Source organism: Brachypodium distachyon, chromosome 2, assembly GCF_000005505.3.
Source record: "Brachypodium distachyon strain Bd21 chromosome 2, Brachypodium_distachyon_v3.0, whole genome shotgun sequence".
NCBI classification, from domain to species: domain Eukaryota; kingdom Viridiplantae; phylum Streptophyta; class Magnoliopsida; order Poales; family Poaceae; genus Brachypodium; species Brachypodium distachyon.
Window position 1 is genome coordinate 26,198,962 of NC_016132.3, and position 23,431 is coordinate 26,222,392.

At 52.1% G+C, this 23,431-nt stretch overlaps 2 protein-coding genes and 1 long non-coding RNA gene across 7 annotated transcripts; 2 read left to right on the forward strand and 1 right to left on the reverse strand.

Annotated features, from left to right (window-relative positions):
• The first annotated feature begins 2,148 nt into the window (after positions 1–2,148).
• LOC104582691 lies at positions 2,149–3,726 on the forward strand. Of its 2 annotated transcripts, none has more exons than XR_730588.3 (2): positions 2,149–2,555; positions 3,331–3,726. It is a non-coding gene; the product is annotated as an uncharacterized LOC104582691 (long non-coding RNA). The 2 variants fall into 2 exon arrangements; XR_002963343.1 differs by having other exon boundaries at positions 2,548–2,684.
• Positions 3,727–3,921: 195 nt separating this feature from the next.
• LOC100824382 lies at positions 3,922–7,401 on the reverse strand. 3 transcript variants are annotated; one of them, XM_024459227.1, is made up of 5 exons: positions 7,240–7,401; positions 6,998–7,150; positions 5,607–5,858; positions 4,827–5,060; positions 3,922–4,227 (listed from the first exon to the last, which is right to left on the reverse strand). In XM_024459227.1, exons 1-5 carry the CDS (start codon positions 7,318–7,320, stop codon positions 4,213–4,215), a joined length of 735 nt encoding a protein of 244 aa, XP_024314995.1. In that variant the 5' UTR covers positions 7,321–7,401; the 3' UTR covers positions 3,922–4,212. The 3 variants fall into 3 exon arrangements, with proteins under 3 accessions (XP_024314995.1, XP_003568586.1, XP_024314994.1); XM_003568538.4 differs by lacking the exon at positions 3,922–4,227 and having other exon boundaries at positions 4,553–5,042; XM_024459226.1 differs by lacking the exon at positions 3,922–4,227 and having other exon boundaries at positions 4,553–5,060.
• Positions 7,402–7,752: 351 nt separating this feature from the next.
• LOC100824686 (lipase) lies at positions 7,753–10,593 on the forward strand. Of its 2 annotated transcripts, none has more exons than XM_024459225.1 (10): positions 7,753–7,999; positions 8,330–8,400; positions 8,520–8,585; positions 8,672–8,719; positions 8,798–8,865; positions 9,075–9,147; positions 9,227–9,388; positions 9,614–9,808; positions 9,988–10,095; positions 10,172–10,375. In XM_024459225.1, exons 1-10 carry the CDS (start codon positions 7,939–7,941, stop codon positions 10,232–10,234), a joined length of 915 nt encoding a protein of 304 aa, XP_024314993.1. In that variant the 5' UTR covers positions 7,753–7,938; the 3' UTR covers positions 10,235–10,375. The 2 variants fall into 2 exon arrangements, with proteins under 2 accessions (XP_024314993.1, XP_003568587.1); XM_003568539.4 differs by having other exon boundaries at positions 7,755–7,999; positions 9,988–10,076; positions 10,172–10,593.
• Positions 10,594–23,431: the final 12,838 nt, after the last annotated feature.

Sequence of the window (23,431 nt, forward strand, 5' to 3'; positions counted from 1 at the left end):
ATTTGGGTAAAAGGCCAAGGTTTAAAATGAAATAAAATCTTTTCAAAGCCTTTTTGGAATTCAAAACAAGATTCAAAATGCAATTGTGGCATGATGCTCATGAGTGCAATGCATATGAAAAGGTTTAAAAAATTTGGGATGTTACACCGGCAGTCACCCGAAGTTCTCTGCACGCCCCCCTACCTAGCGCGCCAGATGTCGGAGCACGGGTCTCCGGCACCGGGGATGCCAAGCACCCCCCCCCTTTTTTTTGGTTCGATGGAGGGCAAGGTGATCGCTCCGGCGATCGCCGGCGTGGCAATAGACACGAAGTGTGGACACGTGAATTTACCCAGGTTTGGGCCACCCGGAGGTGTAACACCCTACGTCCTGCTTCTTGTTGTATTCAAGGTTGTATATGTTTCTTACAAGGTGTCCCGGGAGTTCCCGGTGAGCTACTTTGTGATGGATCTAACTAGGACTCAAACTAAGACTGATCGGAACCCCTTTGACCGGTGGCATCGGTCCTCCTTTTATAGAAAAGGGGATACCACAGGTGCCAGTGCATGCAGTGTGACACGTTTCCTAGACGCGTGTCACACCCACATGAAATACATTTCTGCTCATCCATGTTGGACGCCATGCAGCGCCCGGTCCACTATACATGGTAGAAAAAAATTGTTCGTAGGATAGTCGCCCTAGCCTTGCTAAGCAAGACTAGGCCTGCTGATAGGACTTTTGTCGATGCATTAAATGCACTGCGCCCGCCGTCTTGTCCTGTCTTCACTGTTCCGTGGGCCCCGCCTGCATGCTCGTGCGTGGGTTGCTGGGGTGCCCCTTCCCGGCTAGCACACCCGGCTAGCTGCTGGGAGGCGTTTCTTCAGCTTCCCGGGACCGGGGTTCCCGGGGCTTCTTATATGCGGGCCCTTAGCTTCACCTTCACCAAGGGCCGTCTCCTTGAGGCAGACTTTCCAGACTCATCGCTTCCCGGGAGGCCTTCCTGACGGGAGCGTCCCATATCAGTGGGACCCCGTGGGCCACTGGTACGACATCATGATGTTTAGCAAGTAGTTTTTTTTTATCCTTGTTGTGCTTCTTAGCTTTGCATTATTTGTGTCAAATTGTTTTTACCCCAACATTGTAGCTTTTCACAATTTATATTGTATTCCAAATGATGGACTTCAGTATTCTTTATTAGAGATATGCTGGCCCAGAGCTGTCCCATGCATTTCCAAGTATGGAAAGCAAGCGCAGGCAAAATTTGTCACAACCAGTCATAAGTAGTATGGATTATAATATTCGTTTGATCAACGTGCATGTGTGATTTTATTGTTCCGTAGTAAGGCACGGCCGCGTTGCTAGTATTGTGTAGCTGTAGTGATTCTTCTCTGTATCTTTCATGGCCATTTAGATCATCATTTTGACGTGACTATCAACTAATTAACTGGCGGTATGCACTAGATATTTCTTTGTACGCCACCCCTCCGGCCAACTGTGCACTGTTCCCTGATAAGGAAAAAACGGTGTCCAGCTGAAACCAAATTCTGCTTAGCTGAGCCAGGAGAAGCAACTAGCAAGCCTATCTAACAACAAACTTGCGTCTTGTTCACTTGCTTGTACTCCACCGCTGTAGCGGTCTAGCCAGACAAAGCGAAGCTGCAAGGCAACAAGGCACATGCCACTTACGTCACCGGCTCACCGTTTTTGCCCCGTCCCTAGAGTCCATCCAAGTCACCGACACACAAAATGCGCTACCTAACCAGTACCACCGCAAATTCTGATAGAGACACGTTTTCACATCCACACTTAAGAACAAGCGCAGGTATCAGCAAATGCTCAAAAACGTAGTTCTCAACATCTCCATCTCAGGTAGCCATCAAGGTCTGAATTTCACCAGGAGGATATTAGAACACCAGTGTTTTGATCCTGCAGTTCTCATCCTAGCATATACATCGCAGACTCGCAGTCAAGTATTGTTGTTCCTGTAATTTTCATCCAAATCACCATCAAATGACCGCGTCGACAAAAGCACCAGTAAAGGACCGTGACTGAAGAACAATCTGAACATTCCCATACTGAAAGGAAGAAAGAAAGAAAGAAAGGCCAGATCTATTTGCCGGATATATCTTGGCAGTTGATGAGCCTAACAATTCCATCGCAGGCCAGTGTTAGTGGCCTTGGTGGGTGTGAACATAGGCTGAGCTGTCTCCTCTCCATCTTTGGGGAGGAAGGAGCAGAGGAAGATGGCATCATTGAAGACCTGATAGTGATGCCTCAACAACTGGCCACACCACAATGGCTTAAAGCAAAGATCATGATCGAAGTTTAAGAGAGAGCACATAGCACTGCCACTGAGCCTCTCTCCTTCTAACAACCGTTCATCTCCTGCATAGTGCCAGGAACTCAACTTTCTCTTCAGGCAAACATGGGCAAGCTGTGCTGCGGCAGCGAGCCGGAGGACGAGGCAGGCTTCAACTTCATGGGGCTGCTCGTCGCGGCTGTCATCGCCTTGGTGCTGATGCTCCTCTGCACATCACCACGGCGGCGCTCCGTCACCATCTACCCTTGCTGTTAAGGTGAAGAAGTATCTGCAGATCTCTGGTTGCTGGGAGGAAGAGCTTTGGTTCATGGGGAGCAGGCCAGGCATTGGCTCTTGATATAAGTTCAGAAATAATTTCTACTGAATTGTAGGATTCGTCAAAACTGTAAGCCGTGTTATGGATATATTAGTGATTAGTCTATCCGTCTGAATTGATACGTTTGGAAAAATATATATTATCAAATTTATTCTGTTGCTATGACATCTTCTATCCCGTTCTCCCCTTTGTTCTCTTGAGATTTTTTATATGATCTCATGATCATAACATGAAAACACATGAATTTGGTTATCTTTTAGCACAGTTAAAATGTGATTAAACAACAAAGAAGTTAAGTGATATTCTTGGGTTGTTAAGTCGTTCTTTAGTGACTCCAGGACGATGAACATCTTATTAAGGCCTAGTGAAGTTCCATTAGAAAGCACTGACAAAAAATAAGTCTGCACAATTACTGCAAGATTAGACCAGAGATTCTACACTTCTGGGCAGATCTGAAAAATCTATACTCAGCAGTCTGAACAATTCCAGCATTTAACTACTCCCTCCGATCCTAAATTGTTGTTGAAATATTACATGTATCTAGACACTTTTTATGAATAGATACATCCATATTTGAGCAAATTTGGCTCAAGAGTTTAGGAACAGAGGTAGTATTTTATTTTCTGTTTAGTAACATCTGAGATATTATGCCTGTGCTTTTTCAGCAGTAGCAGCAGTATTGCTTTCCAATTCATGGTTATGTTTCTTTGTTTAGGTTCTTTGTCCCAGGCGAACTAAACTCTCCAGAAAGGGATCTAGACCTGCAGAACGTCACATCTTTCTCAATTCTTTTCCTTCGGTATAATTCTTCAAAGAGAGTCGGATTCAGGATCGTGATTAGCAAATCAGTCCAATGGAGATCCATGAAGATCTTCTCACTCATCTACTTCATTGGGTGCTATAATCTCTCCATCAACTGATATCACAGTCTAATTTTATTTCATGATCTGAAATTTCGCACTACAATTATCAGTAGAAGCTTCCTAAACATTATTACATTCAGATGGAGATGGCTTGATGTGACTTCTATGCAAAGTGGGGAAAAGGGAAATGCAGAGTTGTCAATGTCATGAGATAAACTAATATTTTGATTCACATTTTTTTGGAGTCATGTCTGTTGTCTCTGAAACAACTTAAGACTGAGAACAACTTTGATAACTAAAGAAGATACCCCGTACAAGATAGGAGAATAAGATGATACACTTATACAGCTCAATGCCAGGCAAGATAAGAGGAAACTTACCCATCAAGGTTGTAATCACATGCAATTTTGCAAATGGCTTGCTGTGTAATTCAACGACACTAGTTCAAGAAAATTATCAGCATGTAACCATATCAGAATTGTGACCTTTGTTGACAAGTTAACCAGCTATCCCAGTGCCATAACCTTAACCATGAGCTCCAAATCTTTTGTCGTAAACAGAGTATAAGAAAGGAACATTTGAAATGGCATAAAATTTGATGCGGTGAATTGGTGATCCAGGCATTTCAGTACAATTCATAATTTTTAGTCACATCATGGACTTCCCATTGATGGTTCCACCACATATTAAAAATAGTTTTCCTTGGTTACTTTCACCTTTGGCCATCGTGTTCTCTAATATTTTATCCTCTGGAAAGGAGAAACAAAGAACATTGTTACTCTATTTTCCTAGTCAATGACTCAAGGGAACGCTATACAAATTTACATGTCTTAAGTCTAAAACTACTCAGTAGAAGCTTTCGATAGTTTGACTCCTTTTATTATGTGTTTGGTTCATCTCTTCTTCCGTTTTCTTCTTGCAACGTTCTTAGTACTGAGTCACTGGCTACTTGAAAGCCATGGAGTTCACATAGTTCATGTATTCAACATTTAGTGTAACCAACCATGAAATATACACATCCTCGAAGGATATGTTTCTTTAGTAAAACAAATTAATGAATAAGTACACCATAGAGAAATCAGAATAAACATAACTCATTGCCAACGTGTGTATACATAAGCACCTAACTTAAAAACCACGAGATTTTGTTATTTATATACGACTATATATCAATGTACATAGTTCGATATTTCGAGCTATCTCTATTGTCCCATTTACATTGAAGCAGTATCACATTCACATGGGCATCAAAATACAAAGGGTATATTCATATTTACAAGAAGCCAGCAAGCCAAGTACAGATGGTTGTCATAATCTTAGTTCAGTTATTTGTGCCCACCGAACTGACCTGGAGACGAAATACCTCATGAACAGCACCACGGTTAAGAATGACAAGAACTTTTGCCCCCTCAGCACTGGTGAGCCCACTCAATGAAATTTTGGTCGACTCATAATCATCAGGCAAGCGGAAACCATAGAACCACCTACCGAGCTTGAGCAAGCTGACACACACTTTCCTTTCTGCTATCTGAGAAGCTTGAAGTGCTTTGTCCACTTCATTTGGCTGAAAAAAAAAATGCATCTAAAAACCACATTTTAAAACTGAAACTTAGATTACTTGAGTAAAAACATCTGACGTCAACCAAAAGAAACCTTTAAAAGGTTTGACAATTTAATCGCCAAAAGCATTCTGATGCTGCCAATCATATGTCAATATGAAATGTTATCTTTTCTTTACGTTTTGAGGCATTGGATCACTATAATAGGGCTTGCTTTTGCAAAGGATCTACTAATAGAGGGTGTATACAGGCTGCTATTAAGAATTTTAGGCCGAGTGCAACGAAGTGAGTCAACCTGAATCTAAGCATGTTGTCTTCTGGAGGAAACATAAGAGCAAAGATTTGGATACGCTAAAAAGGTTTGCTGATATCTGAATGATACAGTTCTCCATAAAAGGTAATACGTATGGTATGAAATGGTTCCATCAACATTCTTTATCAAAATTATGGATTAAGTGGTGTAAATTCCCTGGGACATGGAGATGTGACCATACGTCCATACGAAAAGCTCAACTAGAACAATAGGAATATTCGAGAAAAGACCAGAACAAAAGAAATGCACAACTCACCAGTATATGCAAACATGCAATGGAGTAGTGCAATCCAATTAGATTTATTATTGCACTGCGATTTCTTGAAAGCAAGAAAAACTGGACATTGACAAAACCAATATCCTTCATCAATGCCAGATCAGCAATAGCTTTCAGATAATATTCAGCTTCAAGAGACCCGTTATGTGTGCTGCTCTCCACAAATTCAATAACCCTAGAGATAGCAACAGCAGTTCTTCCGTGATGGTTAATGTAGAGAGCTTTCCAGCCCTACAGCACAAGTTATACCCAAAGAATATAAAGTTAATTTGCCATGCTTTGGGTAGTAAGGGAGCAGGTGAATATAGGTCAACAAATACAATGTGGAAAGGATGCAATAATTTTTCAGCACTGGTGTTAGATCCATTTTATACAACGTGAACAAACTTCCCATGAAGACCTTAGAAATACTTAGAAATAAGATAAATGTCATTCTGGTCCTACACCGAACAGTACATTTTAACCCTACCTGGAACTATCAACTGAACTCTAGTTTACTGAATTTGCTGGCTAAGAGAGCATCAAAAGAGACCTAATAAGATGTGAGTCGCAAAATCTGAGGTAAAGAAACCTGGGATGCTTATTGGGACTATCCAAACATTGATCCTTAGAATGAGCTAGAGACAAATCCAAGCGGATAGTTGCTACCAACCCATAGGTCAACATCCAAAATTAACTGTGAAAACCAAATTGGTGATTTTGATAAGATACTAAGGTTTGAGAACACAACAAGAACAGATGATATTTTATAATCAGTACAAATGCATACTGAGGAATCATGTCTCTCTGAATGCTTTAGGGAAGCAATTCATTGTGAAGTACTGAAGTACACTAGCTGAAAGTATCCGCTTTGCTAATCTAGCAAGACGTCTTTCTTCTTCTTTTTTGCGGGGAAGACGTCTTGAAACCTAGACCCTAAGTGTTCTTGTTTCAAAGTTCAAACTAAAACATCCACGATAAACCTTTATGTTACAGTTATAGACATGCTTCAAGAAACTCGTGGATTTTTTTGTTTTGTGAGAAAACTCGTGGATTTAGTTACTATGGTACTTCGACAAAACAGTAGATTATTAATTGACCCAAGAGAATGAAATTATCATTATCTCTCATATAAATGACTCGACAGAACCTGAAATCACAATCATACGTTCCTAGCATTCTAGCATAAAAAAATGCTGAGCCTCAAACTTGAAGCAGCAAATAATGAGTGAAAAAGGTAACATGAGTCCAAGCTACGTCCAATTCCTTACTTATAATAATATTATACAGCTTAAAAAGATGAGATACGCCACCAGAAAGTGAATCCAAGCAAAAAAAAAATAAGTTGGGGGAAATGGACATGAGAGGTGTACTCTACTCTCTGTACCCACCTGCACACTGGAAGCCCCTGCCCTTCCCCCGGCAACCACTGTCGCCGCGGTGACCGGCCAGCGGCGGCGGAAGAGGCCCTCCCACACGAAGTCGGCGTCGCAGGCACTGCGCCAGGATCGCGAGCAGCCGCCAAGGGCGCACACGTCGGCCTCCTGGGCACGGTTCTAGCCGGTCAACGAGCCAACCATATACTGCTTCGGCTACGGTGAACACACAGAGAGTCATAGATGTAGGAGCGCACCTGGAGGCGAGATGCGACGGCGATGGCGATGTCCTCGGGGAGGTCGCCCCACCTCCCCTCCGGCGACGGCGAGCGCTCCATTTCGATATCCCCCTTTCTTCCCTCTCTGATTCTGATGGCTCCGTGACTGTGTTGCTACGTTTAACTGCAGTTAAGCTTGCGTAAACTGCTTGTGTCGGGGGATGATTGGATTTGGATCCTCTGTGGTCGCGATAGCCACGTAAGGGCCACGTGGAAGCAGAACCATGATCGCGCTACGACCCGGGATTGTCTGTGCCGGATCCTTTCGGGTCACACCCACTCTTCCTTTTCCCTGACGGAGACGGATGAAGAAGACCCGCGCGCGTGTTATAGCCTTAATCCTCTTATTTACGATCTAAAAACAATCCTCTTACTCCGTATTTAAGTTTTCCCAATTATTTAATTATATTTTAATAATTGTATTCTGTTTTGTCTGTTTCGCTTGCCCGGCACTTCTTCTCCAACTCGAATATTTCTCGCGGGTCCGATTCGAACCCCCCCACCCCACCCCACCCCACCCCCCCTAATCATTGATCGATTCCCCTCGCTCGACCGGGCCAAATTTCTCGCGCAGTTCCGCCGGCCCGGCGGCGAGGCCGGTTGCGCCGAATCTGGGGCCGATTTCGCTCTGCGTCGGTGTCCGTGTTCGTGGGTTCCTGTGCTGTGGTTTTGGGGGGGATGGAGCGGTGGCTGCACGCCGCGGTTCTAATGTGCTTGCTGGTGCTTTGCTCCGGGAGAGGTAGGGCTCCTGTTCTCGCCTTGGAGAATACTACCGTCCTGGAGTAGTCTCTGCCTGACGTTGGAACCCTACATGTGTTGCGAACTGACCCTGGTTGCCAGTAGATTTTGCCTTAGGGCAATGTGGTCGTTATGTTCAGGAATCCATTAGCGACTACAACATCATTATTCTCTAGTGTTTTTTGTTTCATCACAACACAACATGTGTATGAGTGTGCGTGCATTGTCATACTCTGAATATCTGTAATTTATTTACTCAATTTATTCCCAGTTATGATCGATTACTGACGAATGCTTGTATTCTCTTGTTCGTTCTGCTTTCTTGATGCAGAACTTAAGACCAAAAGTGCGCCAATATATAATTCGACACTCGCAAATACGCTTGCAGAGTATACTTCAGCAGTAAGTTTGTTTGCTTCTTCTCTTTATCATCGTCCTCTTTGAATTTGCTTACGGCGAATAACTACGATATCTAGTGTAATATCGAGTAGTTTTGAATCTGAACTGGCTGCCGTGTGCAGGTTTATACTAATGATCTGACACAATTATTTACTTGGACCTGTGAAAAATGTGGTGACTTAACGAAGGTACTCCTTGACATCAAATTATGCTTTGTAAGGAAAGGACTATAAGCTTGGTGTGAATTATTGATTTATTTTATTTTATCACTCAGGGGTTTGAGGTGATAGAGTTGATTATTGATGTGAAAAATTGCTTGGAGGTTACTCCCTCTGTCCATGATCTTTTTTAACCTTAATACTCTTCTTTTACGCTGATGTTGATAGTTTTGCCGAATCAGGCATATGTCGGTTTTGCAAAGGACATGAATGCTGTTGTTGTTGCGTTCAGAGGCACTCAAGAAAACAGGTAGTTCTTCTATATGTCTTCATGATTGCTGGTCACTTATTAGGGCTACTCTTCACTTGAAGTCGTTATTTGATAGACATATTATTATTCAATGTCAGAACAATAAATACTTTCTAAGACATGAGGTATCAACGTCCTGTCAATTAAGATAAATTTGGCAGACATCATGTTATTTTTATGCAAGTAATTGTGTTCCTCCATTTCCTCAGCATCCAGAATTGGATAGAGGACTTGTTCTGGAAACAACTTGATCTCGACTATCCAGGCATGCCTGAAGCAAAGGTCAGCATGCCTACGATATTTATGACGAAAATGCCAGCTTCTTACACATTATTAATGTTGGTAATATATCTTCTTATAGGTGCACAGTGGGTTTTATTCTGCTTATCATAACACAACATTGCGTGATGGAGTCGTACATGGCATTCAGAAGACCAGGGAAGCTTATGGCAATATTCCCATCATGGTCACAGGGCACTCCATGGGAGGAGCCATGGCTTCATTTTGCGCCCTTGATCTTATTGTGAGTACTAAGAATTTCCTGAAGAATATATGTTTTGGGCTTCTTTTGGAAGTTACTTTCCATGATTTTTTTGTCCTGCTAAATTAAACTAGGAGCTTCTTATTTTCATTTTTCTATTATTAAAACATTTTTTCTTTCCTGGATCATTTTGTGCCCTTTGACATGCAAAAGTTTACGACATACGCTTCTGTTTTGCTGGTAACACATCTTTCTGTGTTCTTCTAGGTCAACTATGGGTCAGAGGACGTGACACTAATGACATTTGGGCAACCTCGGATTGGCAACGCTGTGTTTGCCTCCCACTTTAAAAAATACTTGGCAAACGCTATTCGAGTAACTAACGCGCACGATATTGTGCCTCATTTACCCCCGTACTACCATTACTTCCTGCAGAAAACTTACCATCATTTCCCCCGAGAGGTATGTCTAGTTCTTTTCACTTCCACCTTTGCTAGCAGCTAGAGCTCTAGTCTTTTTTTCTTTTGCTAATAGCTAGAGCTATACTCTTATACTATGCTTATCTAAGAAATGTGGTCAAAATTATCTGCCACTTAACCATACCCTGTCAAATTTCTGGCACATTTCACATATACTTTCAGGTATGGGTCCATAATGTCGGCCTTGATAGCCTAGTATACCCGATTGAGGAAATTTGTGACGATTCTGGTGAAGACCCTAGATGCAGCAGGTCCCTCTCACTCTCACATGTTAGCAGTCTGTCTTTGTTTGAACTCCTTGCCGTGCTGAGGTTCTTTTAAACTAATATATGGTCCTTCTATCCAGGTCTGTGAGTGGAAACAGCGTGCAAGACCATATCCACTATCTTGGCATCAGTATGCACTCTGAGTCACGGGGATCTTGCAGGATTGTCACAGACGACAATATGCTCAGGTACAAGATTGGCACTGTTGACGGCACTATCGTCTTGTCGAAGGAGCCTGGTTTATCTGTTGATCAGCAACACAGCGCACAGTAAACAGGCTCAAGATCTCGCATGCCAAGTGCAATATGCTTCTTGGCAAATCGAAGGACTATCTCATGTGCATACACACAATCATGTTGATGTATTCTGCTGGCTGGATTGAATCATCTTTGCTCAGGGTGCATTTCTGAAATTTGCGAACATAAACATGTTGACTAACTTGTTCATATTCATGTATATATTGATTTATTCAAGCAAGGCGGCTGCTTCTCATTATGCGCAACATATCAGGTTCATATGATCTATCTGTTTAAGGGCACAAATCAATTCGCTGAAGCCTGTATAGTCAAATGGTCTCTCTGTCAACCAGTCCTGTCTAAGATGCTTCTTCCTCACTTTCTCAATACATGACGTGTTGGGTTTCGTTAAGACGACTTTAACCAAGAGCTACTTTATTACTATGTGTGTTTTTGTGACATGAAATCTATATCACTAGATTTGTCTAAAAATATTTGTTATTAATAATTGTGGTTTTGCTCACATAAATCACATAGTAATAAGTAGTTCTTGGTTAAAGCCATGTCTTGAGGAAAACTAATATGTCATGTGTTGAGAGAAATGGAGTATTGTTCTAACTTTCTTTTTTAGCAGTAAGTACTTTCTTTTTTAGCAGTAAGTACTTTTCTAACTTAATAACTTGGGATGAGAAGTACTGTTTTGTGACCTTTGGTATTTAGTTCAAGTTTGAATATTTTCATCATGTGCAACATATCAGCTGCATATGGTATATTTGGTTCAGTGCACATGTCGTAGCCCGGGGCTTAGACACCGAGGATGCGAGGCACCCCCTTTTTGGTTCGGCAGTGTGCGTTGGGGATCGCTCCGGCGATCGCCAGTGAGGCTAATGACGGGCGCTGCAATGCACAAGTCGGTTATCCAGGTTCGGGTCACGCGGAGGTGTAAAACTCTACGTCCTGCTTCTGAGTGTTTATTAACCAAAGAATAGGTGTTTACAAGTTTGTCGGGGGAGTCCCCGGGCGCTCTTTTCCCTTTCTGCTAAGTGGCTACTTGCTACTTCTGCACTAGATCTCTAGGGATTGCAACCTCAGCTCAAGTCTAACCTTTGGGAATCGGAACCCCTTGACCGGTGGCGCAGGTCCTCCTTTTATACTTAAGGGGATACCACACGTGCCAAAGTTTGCATGGGGGACGCGATGGCATGCATGCACGGTGAGACGCACTGTAGCTAGGGCCACACGTGCCCTAGATCCACTGCGGGCTACTCACTGCAGGTTGACTAGACGGGTAACCTCCTCCCTGTCGAAGCATTTAATGCTCAGCTTGTGCCACACTCCACGCTCTGACCAGCCCTGCACAAAAGGAGCCTGTCGGGCAGCCACGTGGCGTCGATACTCTGCTTGCTGGGCATCAGCCCTATTGTAAACGCCTGCGCCAGGGAACACTCTCCCCGGCAAGTGGGCTTCTCAGGGGCGTCCCGACGGGGATCTTCACGCTGTCTTCCGGAGTAATCCACGCAGCCCGGCTAGTCCTGGTCCACGGCAACCCCCTTCCCAGGCTCCTGCCGGGCTGGTGCCTTCCCGGGCAGCTCGCACCGCGCTGCCCAGGGTGCCGTCCTTGCGGGAAGCAAGTGAGGCGACCCACGCGTTGAGCAACGGTGGTACCTCGGGTGCCACTGGTGCGACAGTAGCCCCCGGGCGTGAGCCGGCAACGCCTGTTCTCGGGCGAAATCATCCTTGGTCGGTTGCCGAGCTACGCCCTAACCGGTGCATGGGTCCCGAGTCGTTTCAGGCTCCCGACCATGCGCCACTCCAGGGACTCCACCGTTACGGGCGGAGCAGTGGGGGTGAGATTTCCGCCCTAACCTTCCCCTTAATCGCGGGTGGTTAAGGCCACGTCTCGCATTCCCCTCTTAAAACGTAGTTATCCCCAGCGCACCCGTAGGGTGCGGATGTAGCCGTTGCTCAACGCTGGGGTGCTATAAAACCCCACCGCTGCACTGAGGGGCAATCACTTAGCCCCGAGTTCATCTTCCTCATCCCCATTCCTCCTAATCTTGTTCATCGCCACCCACATTCTCCATGGCACCCAAGGCCCCCAAGAGATGGAAGGGTTCCACGAGCTCTGCGGTCGACAAGGGCGAGAAAGCCCCCAAGAAGCCCTTGTCGGAGAAGGACCAGAAGAACCGGGAGATGAGGCCACGCGGGCCTTCTTCAAGCTCGGCTACAACGGCGACGGGGTCGACAAGATCGGGCACCCCGTCGCCAGCTCGTTCAACGAGTATGGCGAGATGCTCGTCTTCCCCGCCAGCGGCGACCACTAGGACAACGACTTCCGGGTGTTCGGCCGCTTCATCCTCGCTGGGTTCGTACCTCCGTACTCCCTCTTCGTCCATGCTCTCATGGCGGCGTACCAGCTTAGGTTGCGCAGCTCCACCCCACTTCCCTCTTCCTTCTCACTGATGTCTTCCAATTCCTCTGTGAGGGGTTTGTCGGGGTGATGCCATTGGTGGCGTTGTTCCGCCATTACTTCTACCCACGCGTCGAGCAGTCGGGAGCGATGTCGTCGGGGGTCTCGTTCCGCGCCCGCGACAAGATGAAGTCGGAGTTCATCGTGCGGAGCGAGAAGAAGATCGAGAAGGAGTGGCGCAGGAGCTAGTGTTAGGTTCGCGTGGATAAGCCCGACGAGTTCATTCATGCGCCCACTGAGCTGTCGGCGAGTAACGGCAGCTGGCGGGACCGCTACAGCCGAGACGCGGAACTCCTTCCCATCATCAAGAAGATCAAGGCTCTGCGGCTAGCGGGGCTCACCGATCTGGATGTGGTGCGCACCTACATCGGCCGGCGCATCGCGCCGCTGCAGCTGCGGTCCCGCCCCGCGTGGATGTACACGGGGCCCGGTGACACCACGCGCCTGCAAAGCGTGGGTGTGACGCCGGAGGTGATCCAGGAGTGGGTGAAGGGAATCACCGGCGAGGACGTTCCCATTCACGGAGCTGCCCCCGGGGGCATCATCCCTTCACGCCGGCGTCACGGGCCTCCACGACATCATCGGCAGCTACCCACCCTGCAACGAGTGGGGGCTGATGTCCGATCCCCCAGTCCCAGCCCCGAAGCCTTCGCCACCCGCAGCCCGTGGGAAGCAAGTGGCCGAGGAGAGCGAGGGGGATCGGATTCCAGCTGGCCCGACGACGAGTGCTCCGGCGACGAGGCTGGCGGCATTGCCGGGGCCAGGACGGTCCTCCCCGAGGCGGAGGTGGAGGACGAGCACGACATGCTGCTGGTGCGGCGGCCAAGAGCGCCGGCGGCAGCAGCTACCTCTGCAACGGCTGCGGGCGCCCCAGCGGCTGCCGCGGCAACTGGGGTTGCGGCAACTCCACGAGGGTCCGCGGCCCCGCCCAAGCGGGGAATCTTCACGGGTTACTCGCTCAGGCTCAACCCCCCAAGGTAAGCTGACACTTTCTCCCCCCTTCTATTTACGAGTTTGTGCTTGCCTTGATTCCTTTGTTTCTTCGTTGACGCCTTGCAGGGACTGCGCTCCGGCGGGAACCGGCAATGGGGGAGAACCGACACTGCACCCGCCGTGCCTAGTAAGAAACCGCACACCCGGGCCAGTGCCAGTGCCAGTCAGACCGGCACGAGGACCAGCGGTGCCGCCACTACACCTGCCGCCGACCCGGTCTCAGAGGAGGAGGAGCCCGCAGCAGGTACACACCCCTCCCCTGACTCCACTGTACATGCTCCTTCTGCACGTCGACCCCTAACCATGTGTTTGCCTTGGCTTGCAGGCGAAACCCATCCTGCGGGGGACAGCCCGGCAGCAGAAGTCGGGGCAGCGGAGGACAAGCCTCCCCCTGCAAGCGCGGCGACCCTGCAAGGTACACATCCAGGACTCCCTTGCGCTCGTCGCCGGGTACCCCATCTTAGCTTGAGGTACTTACTCTGCCCTTGTCGCAGGTCCCGATGCGCCTTCCACGGGGGCTGACGATATGCTGATCGACCTCACCCTGACGTTCAGGACACAGAGCTGAGGGACGATCCGGAGGTGGCTCCCGCGCCAAGCCCCGCCGCCTCAGACGCGACGGTGGTGGCGCCTGCCACCGCTACCGGAGCAGGGCTCAGCGGCACGTCCCCGGCCTTGCAGGCTGGGGGGCGCGAGTCCGGCGGCCACCCCGCAGGAGACAACTCCTGCCGGGAGCGTGGCCCCTCCACTGGATCCGCAACCCACGGGCGCGAGTGTGGAGGAGGACGTGGCTGAGGAGCAGCCGGCAGCCCCCCTGCAAGGGCACGATGCTCCCCCCGGCCAAACCATGGCGGCGGGGGTCCCGTCGTCGTCCGCCGCTACCTCCAGCCCAGACCTCGGCATTCTTGCTGGGGCGACTTGGGACCCAATCACCTGGGACCCAAGCATCTACGATCAAGGGCACCAATTCCTCGACGCCATCAAGGAGCAGCAGCTGGCGTTCGTCACCTCGTTCAACAAGGTGAGGGAGCACCACGAGCTCGCGAAGCTCCAGCTGGGTGAGGTGCGGCTGGATGTCGAGAGGGAGAGGCAGGAGCTCTCCTGGCTAAGGGAGGCGATCCGGCTGGGTATTTGCTCCTGAAATTGACTCGCGGGGTGGGTCTTCCCGTCCTCGTGTGTTATGCTTTGTGTTGCCGAGGACTCGCACGTTACTCACTCAACCAGACTAGGGACCCGGGACGGACCCGCGGTGCCAACCTGAGGTCAAGCAGCAGCGGCGAGCCGCTCCACTTGCGGGTTAGCTACTCCCAAGCACGCGCCTATGGGACGGACCCATAAGCCGCATGAGGAGCGCACTCCCCCCGCAAGCGTCCTTCTAACACTCCAGCCACACGCGAGACACGACCCACACCAACGAGGCAGCGTTGAGACTAGAAGACTAGGCGCCTAGGATAAAGCACTTAGCTGTCTGTTCTCTTGCTGAGCGTGTCGATTCTGTACTTGGAATGCCTACTGGAGGGGTGCGGCAAGGGCGCTGTGGCCGTGCACCCATCGGCGCTGAGCACTGATGGAATGCACCGCCACAACGTCTCTACGGCAACCCTCGCCTTGGATCCGCTTGCCGAGGGGATGTGGCAAGGCCGCGATGGCAGTGCACCCATCGGCGCTGGGCACTGATGGCATGCACCACCATCGCGCCTCTGTGGCAACCCCCGCCTTGAAGATGCTCGGTGGAGTGATGTGGCAGGGACGCGATGGCGGGAACACCCTCGGCGCTTGTGCGCCGAGAAATGCACCACCACCGCTTCTCTACCGCCCCACTCGCCATGTTCTTATCTTTGCTCTGAGTTGCTCCGTGGCCACCATGCCCTTTTATAGGCACGGTGGGGAATCCCGTTGCCACGCGCGTCGAGCTACCGCGGCACACATGGCAACAGCCTCCTGTGTTAAGAGCCTCGAAGTGGTCGCCACGCACCAGTGATGGCCTGCTAGACGACACGGCCCGTGAGTACTCCACGAGTATCACAGTGTGTCTGATCCCTATCCTTACCCTGCATGTCAGATTCTTACCAAGCCCGAGATGCTGCAAAAAAAATTCGAAATACATGAAAAAAGGTACAACACGGATTACCCTCCTGCCTCCCAACCCCCGGGCACAGAAGGGTCTATACCAAACTTGGGTGTGAGCACTCACTTATTCCCAAGACGCAGCTGCTACGTGGCGCACATTGCGGGGAACCCGGCAACGGCACAACCCCGTGCCGGAGTGATCCGGCAATGGGATTTTTGTTTTTGAGGCTTCGGCAGCCCCCTACTCACAGCCAAGGATGGAAAGAGACTTCTGTGCACTTAGAGCAGGACACAGAAGAAAAAACATGCAATAACGAGACAACTTAAAATTCAGGAGAAATTACTTATCTTTATTCATAGAAACTAGCGGATTACAACCGGGGGTTGCCCGGCTACACTAGTTCGAGAGGCATGCTGGCATCACCCGTGGCACAGGCTCCGCCGCTTCACGGGTAGAACTTGCGCAAGTGCTCAAGATTCCAACTGTTTTGCACCGGCAAGCCTTCTTCGGTTTCCAGCCAGGCCTGGTCACCTGCACTACCCGGAAGGGGCCCTCCCATTTCGGAGCCAGCTTGATCCCGGCCTTCGTTCCTTGTATCCGGCGCAGGACAAGGTCTCCGACCTCGAGCTCCCGGGTATGGACTCGCCTGTCATGATAACGGCGGAGCCCCTGCTAATAGCGTGCAGCTTGCACAGCAGCCCGGCATCGAAGTTCTTTGATGAAGTTAAGATCGTCAACCTCTGCTCGTGTTGGCTCCGCTCGCCGTACGCGCGTACCCGAGGGGATCCATGCTTGAGCTCGAGGGGCAGCACCGCTTCTTCCCCGTAGACAAGGGCGAAAGGAGTTTCATCTGTTGCCCGGCTAGGTGTGGTCCTGATCGACCACAGCACGGGCTGGAGTTCTTCAATCCAGTGCTTCCCGTGGCCTTTGAGCTTGTCAAAGGTTCTCGTCTTGAGCCCCCGCAGCACCTCTGCATTGGCTCTCTCCGCCTGTCCGTTGCTCCTCGGGTGAGCAACAGAGGCAAAGTGGATTTTGGTGCCCATGCCCTCACAGTAAGCTTGAAACACGGCGCTCGTAAATTGTGTGCTATTATCGGTGATGATGCCGTTAGGCACACCAAACCGCCACGCAATGCCCTTGAAGAACTTGATGGCCGCCTGAGCGGTCAGCTTCCGCACTGGTTCCACCTCCACCCGCTTGGAGAACTTGTCGATGGCCACGAGCAGATACTCGTAGCCGCCAACCGCTCTCGGCAACTTGCGGACGATGTCCAGCCCCCAGACCGCGAACGGCCAGGAAGATGGAATGACTTGCAGGGCTTGGGCCGGCTGATTACTCTTCTTCGCATGTCTTGACCAGTTGCTCAGCATAGGCTAGTGTTGCAGGCCAGTAGAAGCCGTGCCGAAAAGCCTTGCTGGCCAAAGCCCGGGAGGCCACATGGTGCGAGCATGTGCCTCGATGTATATCTTCCAGGAGTGCGCGTCCTTCGTCTTGGGGCACACAGAGGAGTTTTACTCCATTTGCACGCCTCCGGTGGCATGTCGGGCACACAGAGATTCCCGTCTACCAAAGCATACATCTTGGCATGTCGGGCTACGCGCTCCGCGGCAACGTCGTCTTCCGGCAGGGCTTCCTCTTTGAGGTAGCGGGCGATGTCCACCGCCCAAGGCGGGGTTTCCCTGCTCGTGCATGCCGCCACATCGGCAGCATGGACCTCCGCTGTTGCGCGGTTTCCGTCGGTTGCCGGGGGGGCTTCCCCGGCAGCCGGCTTGGGAGTGACTGAAGGCGCGGTCTGCCTGTGCCAGAACACTCCCGCCGGGACCTTTCGGCGCTCTGCTGCCCACTTGGACAGTTCATCAGCCGTGAAGTTATCCTTGCGCTTGATGTGCTCGAATCGCAAACCCTTGAACTTGTGTTCTAGCTTGCGGACTTCATCCACGTACGCTGTCATTTGCGGGCAGTCAAAGTCCTTGTTAACCTGGTTGATCACGAGTTGCGAATCCCCGCGGACAACCAGGCGCTTAATATCGAGGGCGATCGCCGCCCGCAACCCGGCGAGCAACCCCTCGTACTCAGCCATGTTGTTGGTGGAGTTGAGGAAGTCGAGTTGGATGGCGAACTTCCACTGGTCTCCCATGGGTGACTCGATGACGACTCCGGCGCCAGCCCCTGCAGGCTGAACGCGCCGTCGAAGTACATGACCCAGTGGCCTTTGTCCAGCCTGCCCGGCTGGCCTCCGGCTCCTCTTCTTCTATGCCTGTCGAGGTCCACTCTGCACCGAAATCAGCCAGAGCGGCACTCTTGATACTCTTGGTGTTCGTGAAGTGCAGATCGAACTCAGACAACTCCATCCTCCACTCGGCCACCCTCCCAGTGGCTTCACGGTTGGTGAGGGCCCGCTCGAGGCAGAACCCTGACACCACCGTGACGCGGTGCGCCTAGAAGTAATGGCGCAGCTTGCGGGATGCAATCAGAATCCCCAGCAAGAGCTTCTGCACTTGCGGGTACCGTACGCGGGCTTCACGCAACACCGTGCTGACGAAATACACCGGGTGTTGCACAAGCCTCTTGCGTGGTATTGACGTCGCGGGCTCAATGGCGGTTCCCAGGTCCGAGGCGGTTGCCGGGGCTGGCTCAGCCCCCAGCCCCGCAACCCCAGCCCCCGGGAGATCTTCTTCTCTCTCGGCGACAAGCACCGAGCTGACCACTTGGTCAGTCGCCGCTTGGTAGAGCAGCAGCGACTCGCCTGGCTTGGGGGCGACGAGGATAGGCGGCGACTTCAGGTACCGCTTCAGGTCCTGGAACGCCACCTCAGCCTCGGGGGTCCAATCGATTGGGCCCTTCTTCTTCATTACCTTGAAGAAAGGCAAGGCGTTTTTGCCTAGCCTTGAAATGAAGTGCCCCTTTGCGGCAACGCAGCCGTTGAGACGCTGGACGTCCTTCACCTTGCGGGGAGCCTCCTTTCTCTCGATAGCTTCTATCTTCTTTGGGTTGGCTTGAATCCCCCTGTGTGAAACAAAGAAGCCCAAAAGCTGCCCCGAGTCTACACCAAAGGTGCACTTCTCAGGGTTCAACTTGAGCTTGATCCTGCGGAGGTTATCAAATGTCTCCCGCAGGTCATCAATATGCGAGTCCCCGCGCTTTGACTTGATGACGATATCATCCATGTAGGGCTCAACATTTCGTCCTAGCTGGGGTCCCAAGCATTCGCGTAAGGCACGCTGGAATGTTGAGCCCGCGTTCTTCAACCCGAAAGGCATGCACGTGTAACAGTAGCAGCCAACCGGGGTGATGAACGCCGTTTTCTCCTCGTCCTCGACTGCCACTTCTTGCTTGATGAAGTATTTGCACTCCTGTGCTTGCCGGCGGACCTTCTGCTTGACGGGGCGGGCGTCTGGACGCACCGCCAGTCGATGCTCGATCATCTCCCTAGGGACTCCGGGAAGATCCGATGGTTCCCAAGCGAACACGTCGGAGTTCTCCCGGAGGAAAGTGATGAGGGCGCATTCCTATTTGGCATCGAGGTTCGCACCGATGGTGACGGTGCGCTCCTCGTTGCCGGCTTGGAGCAGCAGCTTCTTCACCTTGGCGGCCTCCTCCTTGAACTTCTGGCCCTTGCCGGGGCACGAGCTCGAGCTTGTGCATCCCCCGGCTAGTGGTTGCGGGGTAACACGAGCCTTCTTCACTGCTGGGTGAGCCTTCGCTTCCGGCGACGCCCTCGTCACCGGAATCGGTTGCGGCGGCAGCCTTGATGACCTCGCCCACACACCAAGCCGCATCCTTGAGAACGCACTTGATGGAGAGGACCCCGTATGTGGACGGCATCGTCATCACGCCATAGGCGCAATGGGTTGCCGCCATGAACTTGATCAGCGCCGGCCGACCAAAGATCCTGTTGTACGGCAACAGGGTGTGAGCCCCGTCAAATACGAGGTGCTCAGTTCTAAACGCTTCCCGGGACCCGAAGGTAACCGGCAGCGTGATGCGCCCCAGGGGGCGCACGATCCCGGGGTTCACCCCCGGAATGGGTCAGTGGGCTTCATCTGCTCCAGCGGCAGCTGAAGCTTCTCCACCAACCTGGCGGACAGGAGGTTTAATCCCACTCCGTTGTCCACCAGCACCTTGGTCACCGTCATGTTGTTGATGATCGGTGAGACCACGAAGGCCAGAACCCCTGACCCCAGTTGCCAGGCTGAGTGATCGTCAGAGTTGAAGATGATCGGCACGTGCGACCACTTCAACGGCTGCTGCATCTCCATGTCCGGCAACAGCGCACACACCTCCCGGGTGAGGCGCTTAACCGCGCTATAGGATGGGAGAGCGTAAGCTCCCCCATGGATGCAGGCGACGCCGCGGGGCTCCTGGAAGCCGGGCTCGTCGCCCTCGCTGTAATCGGACCCGCGCTGCTCCTCAGCGCGAGCCTTGTCTCGTCCCTGGGGAGGCCGGTCCCTGCCGGCATGGGCTTGGCCGCGACCCCCCTGGGCTTCTTCTCTGCCGGCATCTCCGCCGGCAGGCTTCGCTCCAGCTCTGGGATCATTCGGGCAATCACGGGAGAGATGCCCGATATCCCCACAGTTAAGCAGGCGCCGGCTGCTCGGCGCTCCTCGTGGCACTGCTCGCGCCTCTGCTTGATACCCTGCAGGATGTGGCAATCCTGTGCGTCATGGGTGGCGTTGGCGTGGATGGGACAGCGGTGCGCATAGCCCGGTTTGCCACCAGACCCGCCAACGGACGAGGCCTTTTTAGCAGGCCTCGAGGCAGCCCCCAGTTCTGCGGCAAGCACTTGCTTCCCGCTGCGCTTCCGGGAGCCCTTCTTCTGCGAGCCCTCAGCGGGACTCGCGGCAGCCTTACCTGCAAGTTCGGGCGCCAAGCGCCCTTCCTCAGCCATGGCGCACTTGTGCGCCAAGGCGTAGAGCTCATGCGTCGTCCGGATCTGGTGCGTGCTCAGCTTCTCACGCATCTTGGGGTCGCGGACGTTGATGGCGAAGGTGTTGATGATGGCAGCAGCCTCCGCCTCACGAATAGAGTAGGAGAGACTGGAAAAGCGGTTGGTGAAGCTCTACAACGTCTCTCCGGGTTTCTACACGACCGCGTGCAGCTCCGCCATGGTTCCCGGACGCTTGTAACCGCCTTGGAACACGTTCACAAACTGCTCGCGCAGGTCAGCCCAGGAGGCTATGGACCCATCGGGCAGGTTGAGCAACCAGGTCCTCGGTGATCCCTTGAGGACCATCGGGAACCAGTTGGCCCTGACCTTGTCGTCGGCGCCGATGGCGTGCATCCCCAACGTGTAGGTCAGGAGAAAATCCTTGGGGTTCACGGTCCCGTCGTACGTCCCGAGCACCGGTGCTCGGAACTTGAGGGCCATGTCACCCGGCGCAGCTCGTGAGTAAACGCGGCGCAGCCGTCCTCGGCGCCCATGGGACCATCCTCCTACTCTTCTGGGCGTTGGCGTTCTGCCTCTCGCCGGTGCCGGCGCTCCAAGCGCGGGCGGAGGTCTTCTTGCTGGCAGGAGTTCAGGATACCCCACGCATCACACCGTGTAACGGTCGGTGACGAATCCGAGGACCCCTCGGGATCCTCGCCTCCTTGCCCTCCTTGCAGGGGAGGGTTCTCTCCATGCCCTGAGACGCGGGGTGCGTCTCCGCATCCCAGGTTCTGCCCCCGGCCTGAATCGGCCAGGGCGCCCTCGCCTTGCGGCTGCTGGGCGGCGAGTGCGAGGAGCGCGTCCAGCTCCGCACTCCACGCTTCATGCGCCAGCATGCCCTGCGGCGGCTCGTAGCGCACCATGACACGCACGGCTATGATGGCCTCTGCCGGGGTTTGGGCAGGAGGCTGCCGATTCTCTGAACAGCTGCCCTCCGCCCTGTCCCCCGGCACCCTCAGGTGAGTGGGGCGGGATTCCGTCGGCGTCGCACGCGACGTGCTATGCTCTTGGCGCAGCTGCCGCTGCGCGTCTTCGGCCCGCGAGTGGACTCATTGGCCGGCGCGTGCGGCATCGTGGCCGCTCGCTCGACTGGCTCCGGCGCTGGGAGCCGCAGGCCCCCTCAGCCGGCTGTCTGCCGACGGCCAAGGACGTGGCGGTGGCAGTTGCGACTGCTGCTGCTGCAGCACCCGGGCAAGCTCAGGGTTCTCCTGATCCTGCGACGTGGGCTGCACGTCGTGTGACCGCGTGTGCGCCACTGGGGCACCACGCGGATCGATCCGAAAGTCGCCAGCCCGCTTGGAAGGCGGAGCGACAAGTTCTGCCGTCGATGGAGACGGAGCTGATGTAGTTGTAGACGATGACGCCGGCGGTCACCGACGAGCTCTCTGCACGCCCCCCTACCTGACGCGCCAGATGTCGTAACCCGGGGCTTAGACACCGGGGATGCGAGGCACCCCCTTTTTGGTTCGGCAGTGGGCGTTGGGGATCGCTGCGGCAATCGCCGGCGAGGCCAATGACGGGCGCTGCAATGCACAAGTCGGTTTACCCAGGTTCGGGCCACCCGAAGGTGTAAAACCCTGCGTCCTGCTTCTGAGTTTTTATTAACCAAAGAACAGGTGTTTACAAGGTTGCCGGGGGAGTCTCCGGGCGCTCTCTTCCCTTTCTGCTAAGTGGCTACTTGCTACTTCTGGATTAGATCTCTAGGGATTGCAACCTCAGCTCAAGTCTAACCTTTGGGAATCGGAACCCCTTGACCGGTGGCGCGGGTCCTCCTTTTATACTCAAGGGGATACCACAGGTGCCACAGTTTGCATGGGAGACGCACCCTAGGACACGCGTCGAACAGGGACCCAAGGCAGCTGCCTTCGCTGCGCTGGCATGCATGCACGGTGAGACGCACTGTAGCTAGGACCACACGTGCCCTAGATCCACTGCGGGCTACTCACTACAAGCTACTCACTGCAGGTTGACTAGACGGGTAACCTCCTCCCTGTCGAAGCATTTAATGCTTAGCTTGTGCCACACTCCACGCTCTGACCAGTCCTGCACAATAGGAGCCTGTCGGGCAGCCACGTGACGTCGATACTCTGCTTGCTTGGCATCGGCCCTGTTGTAAACGCCTGCGCCAGGGAACACTCTCCCCGGCAAGTGGGCTTCCCGGGGGGCGTCCCGACGAGGATCTTCACGCTGTCTTCTGGGATAATCCCCGCAGCCCGGCTAGTCCTGATCCACGGCAACCCCCTTCCCAGGCTCCTGCCAGGCTGGTGCCTTCCCGGGCAGCTCGCACCGTGCTGCCCAGGGTGTCGTCCTTGCAGAAAGCAAGTGAGGCGACCCATACGTTGAGCAACGGTGGTACCTCGGGTGCCACTGGTGCGACAGCACACATCAACTCGTTGTATAAACAACTGTTCGTGTTCAAGCATTAGGCAAGGTACACTGCCCAAAACGATTTGTTTTCCTAACTTTGATTACTTGGGATGAGTGCAGTTTTTGAGCTTTGGTATTTAGTTCAAATTAGAAGCAAACACCAAAAATATTAAGAGACCTCACGTCCAAACAGTCTTTGGCCCTTTTAAAATGATGTTATGTATAATTCTTATTCTGCACCCTGAAATAATTATATAGAGAACACACGTGTATAAG

What these genes read in the sequence shown, in the direction of transcription:
- LOC100824382 (XM_024459226.1), bottom strand. Translation starts at nt 7,320, where the DNA reads ATGGAGCGCTCGCCGTCGCCGGAGGGGAGGTGGGGCGACCTCCCCGAG. An exon ending in CCGTCGCATCTCGCCTCCAG is followed by an intron (nt 7,151 to 7,239) that starts GTGCGCTCCTAC and finishes AACCGTGCCCAG; the next exon opens with GAGGCCGACGTGTGCGCCCT. An exon ending in TTGCATGTTTGCATATACTG is followed by an intron (nt 5,061 to 5,606) that starts GTGAGTTGTGCA and finishes TGTGGTTTTTAG; the next exon opens with ATGCATTTTTTTTTTCAGCC.
- LOC100824686 (XM_003568539.4), top strand. Translation starts at nt 7,939, where the DNA reads ATGGAGCGGTGGCTGCACGCCGCGGTTCTAATGTGCTTGCTGGTGCTT. An exon ending in TTTGCGCCCTTGATCTTATT is followed by an intron (nt 9,389 to 9,613) that starts GTGAGTACTAAG and finishes GTGTTCTTCTAG; the next exon opens with GTCAACTATGGGTCAGAGGA. An exon ending in GAAGACCCTAGATGCAGCAG is followed by an intron (nt 10,077 to 10,171) that starts GTCCCTCTCACT and finishes CCTTCTATCCAG; the next exon opens with GTCTGTGAGTGGAAACAGCG.